This window comes from Aplysia californica, unplaced genomic scaffold, assembly GCF_000002075.1.
Source record: "Aplysia californica isolate F4 #8 unplaced genomic scaffold, AplCal3.0 scaffold00743, whole genome shotgun sequence".
In the NCBI taxonomy this organism is placed as follows: domain Eukaryota; kingdom Metazoa; phylum Mollusca; class Gastropoda; order Aplysiida; family Aplysiidae; genus Aplysia; species Aplysia californica.
In genome coordinates this window covers 217,714-224,038 of record NW_004798013.1, presented here as the reverse complement: position 1 = coordinate 224,038, position 6,325 = coordinate 217,714, and the positions used below count along the sequence as shown (strand labels likewise).

Sequence of the window (6,325 nt, the reverse complement as noted above, 5' to 3'; positions counted from 1 at the left end):
GTTGCAGGACCTCCGAGTTTAATGTCTATCTCCGATACGACTGAGGCAGGTGGGAAAATCCATGTAAAGGGCCTTTCCCAAGGTCACAACGTGAGACCGAGCTCTCTGTCACTGCTCAGCCACTAGATATAGATACAATCAACAACAATTTTTCAAGAAACTCCGAAATGGAACTAAAATTTCTAAAGCAGTATGAACGTTTTTCGAATTAATGTAAATATTCAGCTGTATTCCTTAGTTTAAACATTATCATTATCATCATTTCAATTCACACAAAAGAATGAAAGTGCCGTAATCCAAAGAAATATTTAACGCGTCAAAATATTGTTTTCATAATTATGGATTTATTCTTGTAAAAAGATAAAAGGAAAACGTTTGAGCACAAAAAGCATAGTGAGTTTTAACACTATTCAGTGAAAATGTTCACATTGAAATTTCCATCAAGACTGATGATACAGCGACATAAATATTATGCTTTTCGGATCACACATAAACAGATACCACCTTCTTCTTTTGAAAAAAAAAATAGATCAGGTAAGAGTAGCATACTCAAAATTAATAACACGTCCGACAGGCATCTGACTGAAGGCAGTATTACAGCACATTTCGAACGTACCATGCAACATAAAAACAACTCCACTACCTTTTAGTTCATAGTGAGAATGTTCTTTTTCTGCCGTTGAACATTTCAAATAATGAAAACAGAACTGCAAAAATCATTATGGGTGATGAAGTTGTGCTTCTTTTCTTTCAGATGCCCCAAAACATTGTGCCTTGAAACGTTGTCCGAATGCCAGAACACGCGTCCTTTATCATACTCAATGTATTCAGAAGGACATGCTGAACCTCATACTCCTCTTCTAACTGTTCTAGTATTATGCTTTTTGAGGTGAGCTGAACAATTGTGTGGCATCATGGTGAAATAACACGCTCGTCAAAATGATACCTTCGATAGAAGAAACCGACAATGTTCCGCTTGTTGGACATTTTAAAACGATTTTTGGGGGGTTTCAATATTTTTTATATTCACTTGAAACTTATTTCTGTGTTAATTTCACTGGAAAAACGTTGTTGAAAGGTGCAAAAAAAACTTAAGTTGGCAATTTCCTTGGACATTAAAGCTTTGGAAGTTACCCAAACTTTGGCGGCCATTTTCTCGCTAAGTTTACTTCCAACATCTCCTTCAATTCGAAACATCAACGCAGATAAAACTTCCAGTGTCTATGCAGGCCTGAAATTCACGTCAGGCGCGTTGTGAACGAACATGAAACGTGTCGCCCCAAATCAGGTACACCCAGAACTCGCCGATTGGAATTTCACGCATAGATCTCACCCGGCGTTTTGACGAAGCATTGCTGCTAAATGACACGAGCGACAAATTTCTGCCGCCAAAATGTTCTCTTTTTATTTCGTTTAAAAATAATTTGTTCATAACATAAAGAACCATAACCTTCCGACGTGGATTGTCCATGTTGAAATGCTAGATGGAACAAAAGTGTAGTCTTATTCCAGCGCAGTTTTTTTTTCCAGGGCAGTTTTGCTTTCCAGCGCAGTAAAATGTCGCTCGTCTGTCAAGGGTCCTGAACCAGGTTGGTCAAAAAGGATAGGGTCGAAACAGCCGGCATCTTAATTGATCTAAATATTGCGCTCGAAACAGTCCGCCCATTCAATTTAAAGATCCAAATTGTATCAGTTGAGGCGTAGAACGTGTACAATCAATCAGAAGTGAAAGCAAAGTTTTAATAAATTCTATGATTGTCCAGAGCTTGTCGTGTTACTCTGTCCAGGTTACTCTCTACTGCTACTGTCGCTCACTCTCACTCTTACTTTGGATCGGGTATGATAGATAAAGAAGAAAACCAGATGCGTGATAATGTCGAAGATCAGCTCGAATATTTCCAGAGCGGACAGGATGGAAAACCCTATGCAAAGTCCGAGTTGCCCGCCGAAGTTGGACAGCAGAATACTCCAGTCGTACTTAGCGTTCGTCACGTATTTGTCCACTTTCAGCGTCTCCGGGTAGACCGCAAGTTGCAAAAAATTTTGGCGTAAGACCTGGAACTGCTCTTGGCTCCCTGCAGGTTTGTGCCTGTCATCGTTAAACAGACGGAAGTAATCGTCTTTCTTGTTTTCGGTAGGCCACATGGCCATAGACAAAGTTATGTCGTAGCTGATCTCTGTACATGCCGGAGGACATCGATCATAACATTCAGCAAGAAACTTTAAGGCCCTCAAAGTGTCAAATTCAGACACACACGACGAGTACTCGGTTGTGTTGCAGAAATTTACCTTGGGCTTCAAGTGCAAGTTGTCGAAAACGCGCGTCTTGTTGAGAGGGTTGCAGGGGTAGTTTGTGAGGCAACAGCCACACTGTTTGATGGCGGTGACCTGCAGGCAACTCTTCTGGCACGCCGTGTCCGAGTAAGAGTAACGGTCGGCGTAGAAACTGATGCCCTCGTGTCTCGTCTTGCCCACGTCTTGGCACGTCCCGAATGGCGGGGATTCTCTTCCTGTTTTTATCTAAGAGAATGTAATAAGACACAATTAAACATTCATACAAGACATTTAGCTTAATAACAATTCAGCTGCGGAGCTGGCCTACCATAGAAAACTGCATCTCCCCTCGACGTTTAACGGCAACAGAGGATGAAAAGTAAAGTTAAGAACAGTACAAGACAAACTCTGCTTAACAAAATACGAGTATAATGTAGAAAAATATAATACTTTGGTCACTTAAAACGATATCAGTCCATTGTGAAAGAGATGCTCGAAGGAAATATGTAGGGCGGCAGATCCAGGGGAAGACAAAAAGTAAGATGGATGGACAACGTTAAGACATCGACTGGCCTGGATAAAACAGAATGTGCCTTACACGTCAACCTCTGAGTCAGAGATTGCACCTCTAAGTATTCCAGGTAAATCTTGGCGATCAAGTTCCCAGCATGTTGTCAACTTGTCCAGTATCTTTTCCCTCTGTCTGCGTCTGCCTTTCTTTCCATCAAATTTGCCTGTTATTACAATATTCTCCAACGCTTATTTTTGCATTGTGTATCCAATGAAATTTGCCTGTCGCTTTTGTATTATGCATAAGCTGTCGGCTGCAATTTGGTTCAACCAAGACTTCTTCATTTGTTTTTCTAGATGTCCATGGGATCCAAAGCATGCGTTTTATGAACCACAACTCTGTCGCCTCAATTGTTCTTTCCAGCTGTCTATTGTCCATGCTTCACACCCCTGTAATAGGATTGGCTCGATATAACTCGTCGCCAAATATGTGATGCCTCATAATAAGTTAGATGCGCACGGATAGTCTAGCACAACAATCGTACTGTGAAAACAGCAACCGACCATGTTGGAAGTTTATGACACTACTGAATCATAACTTTGATTGCTTATCCTGAAGAGTACCAAATTAATACATTCAAATAAGGAGACATAACTACAGCAATTAACGATAGTGAACCAAACACAGTTATTGCTTATTTAACTAATATTACAGGGATATATTACATTTTCAGTACTCTTGTTCTTGTTTCCAGTGACAGATTGTTGTTTGTAAGTATTTGTTTCATTTTGTGGAAGGTTGCTTTTACTTGGTAAGTGCAGCTTTTAATTTCGGTGTGACATCTCCTATCTGATGATATAATGGTCCTCAGATATTTAAAATGTTGTACTTGCTTGATGGTGGTACCGTTGCTTTTGATATTGCAGGTTGGGATTGAAGTTTTTCTGCTAATAAACATTGTTTCAGTTTTCTTGTGGTGTAGGCTTAGACCCATGTTGTCACTCTCTTGTACGATGACATTTAATAGATCCTGTTGGTGTTTTTCTTCTTCTACTCTTAGGACTGTGTCGTCTACATATCTTAGATTGTTAATGTTATGTCCCCCTATCGAGATACCTGGCATTTTTTTTATGTATCTCCTGATATTTTCACTGTTCAGGGAGAACAAGTCTGGTGAAAGTACACGTCCCTGTCTAACTCCTCATTTATTCGCTGATGTCGTTTTCTAGTTCTATTGCAGCGGTTTGATCCCATAACGGTACATGTTCTTGATAACCCGTATGTCCTTCCTATCAATATTGAGAATTTCTAGCTTGTCGATGATCTTTTCGGGCCTAACTTTGTCGAAAGCCTAGCGTGATAAAGATCTTTCTGAACTTCCAGGGCACGTTCTATTGTTGTTCTGAGAACACATGGCATTTACAGTGCCTTTGCCTTTGCCTTCAATATATCCAAACTGTACTTGGGCTATCTCTGGGAGAATTTTATTTCGTATTCTTATCATAATTTTTCTACGTAGTATTTTTGTTACGTGATTCATAAGGTTGATGGTTTGATGAGTTTCACTTTTATTTGCATTAGGTTTCATTGGTAAAGCTATGGAGATAGATTTTCACAAGTCTGATGGAATATGTCCAGTATCATACATGTCGTAGTTGAGAAGTTGTGTCAGTGTAGTGATTCCAAAGACCTTTATCTCTGTGGTAATGTTGTTTGTCAGGTCCTGTAGCTTTCCCATTCCTCATCTTCCCTAGTGCTTTGACAACTTCTTCCTTCATGATTTTTGGGCCCTCGTTGTTATTTTCCACTCTTCTTTGTTCATCTCTTTTGTCCCTCGATCCGGTATCTCATCTCCATCCATGATGATATTCCCATCCTTTGATTTGAGGCATCCTGTTGATCCATGTGCTCTTGTTTGGCACACCTCTTTAATATTTCTGTGCAGATCTTTTCAGTTCGCATTGGAATGATTTTCCATTTCCTGACATTCTTCTTTTAACCAGGTCTCTTTTGCTAGATTACATTTGTGTATAAGATTTAGTACTTTATTATCCCAGAGGGAATTTTTTCTTGGCTGTACTGGAACGGAAAAACACATGCAGGTATACATAGACATTTGAATTATATATTACTCTCATTAAAATTCAATATGAAAAGAGAAGTAGAGCTGACAAAATGTACATATCACATCAGATGCATCATTCAACCACATGCAGGAATTTAATTACAAGACCTTTAGAGTTATATAGATACATACTCGAAAGAGCAATACACACTGAAGGTTATTCTGACAATAGTCTAATGCTAGATGGTAAAACATTTCTTTCATATCTTTCTTTCTTTGTTTTTAGAGGTACATATTTACCGCTGCGTGATCTTACAATTTGCGAAGAAATGGGATGTGATTGGTCGTTTACAATGTTTTCATCTTTTTTACACTCGTGGTGTTATACATTTAATCAATTCTAGTAAAATAATATCCAGAGATCTTGCTAGCTGTCATAATGGTTTGTCCAATTTTTCTTTATCTTTCACCCTACAATTCCCAGCCCAGCAGCAAATACAAAATAATAGCACGCTTTCAATCATAGAATGGTATAAAAGGGACATAATCTTGTTATCGACACGAAAACATCTTAATTTCCTTAAAAGGAACATTCTTTGTTTTACTTTTTTATGCACAAGAGCAGCGTATAGGGGTCATAGGAGATAAAAATAGCAACAAAAAGCCCCAAGGTTTGCATAGGAAGAGTCACTTGGTACCGACGTCTATGGCGTAGCAGTTAGGTGCGTTGCTGTCACACGCACAGACCGAAATCAATTCCTGAGTGCGGGGAGAAAATTTGTATCGACTATGCATAATTAATATTGGGCTTTCTACTGGGATACTGCATCCCGCTCAGTCCGGGTAGGCCCTGTCAGGCAGGGTCAGAAGCTGGTCTCTTACATGATCTGATTTGTATAAAAATATCTACATTAAAAGAAAGAAAAAAAAAACAACACCACCACCACCACCACCACAACAACAACAACAACAACAACAACAACAACAACAACAACAACAACAACAACAAAACCAACAAAAAAACCCACAACAACAACAACAAAACAAAAACAAAATAAACAAACACAACAAAACAACAACAACAACAACAACTACAACAACAACGGCAACAGCAATAACAACAAAACAACCACTTAAGCCACCTTGCGGAATCCGATGCTGGTGAAGAAGCCAGGGGAGGCGAGCACGGAGCGCTCCTCCGGGAATGGCGGCTGGTCGTTGTGGTGGACATTGACCCTGACCCCTGCCACGTCACTCTCCTCGTAGTCTTCTAGGTGGATGTCTAGGATCAGCCGGAGGCCCCAACCCGGCCCGGTGTAGCTTGTCCAGCTGGTGGCAGTGGTGGTCGTAGTGGTGATGGTTGTGGTAGTGGTAGTTGTGATGGTGGGTTTGGTGGTTGTGGTGGTGGTAGTTGTGGTGGTTGTGATGGTGGTAGTTGTGGTGGTGATTTTGGTGGTTGTGGTAGTGGCGGTCGT

At 40.1% G+C, this 6,325-nt stretch overlaps 1 protein-coding gene across 1 annotated transcript in view; it reads right to left on the bottom strand.

Moving 5' to 3' along the window:
• Positions 1-424: 424 nt before the first annotated feature.
• Positions 425-6,325, bottom strand: part of LOC101856610 (degenerin unc-8) — a 12,371-nt gene continuing 6,470 nt past the window's right edge. Inside the window, exons 3-4 of the mRNA XM_005109024.3 lie at positions 5,993-6,179; positions 425-2,520 (exon numbers count right to left, since the gene is read on the bottom strand). Of these exons, the coding sequence (XP_005109081.2) occupies positions 1,789-2,520; positions 5,993-6,179 (919 nt within the window). The 3' untranslated portion in view covers positions 425-1,788. The remainder of the gene's footprint in view (positions 2,521-5,992; positions 6,180-6,325) is intronic.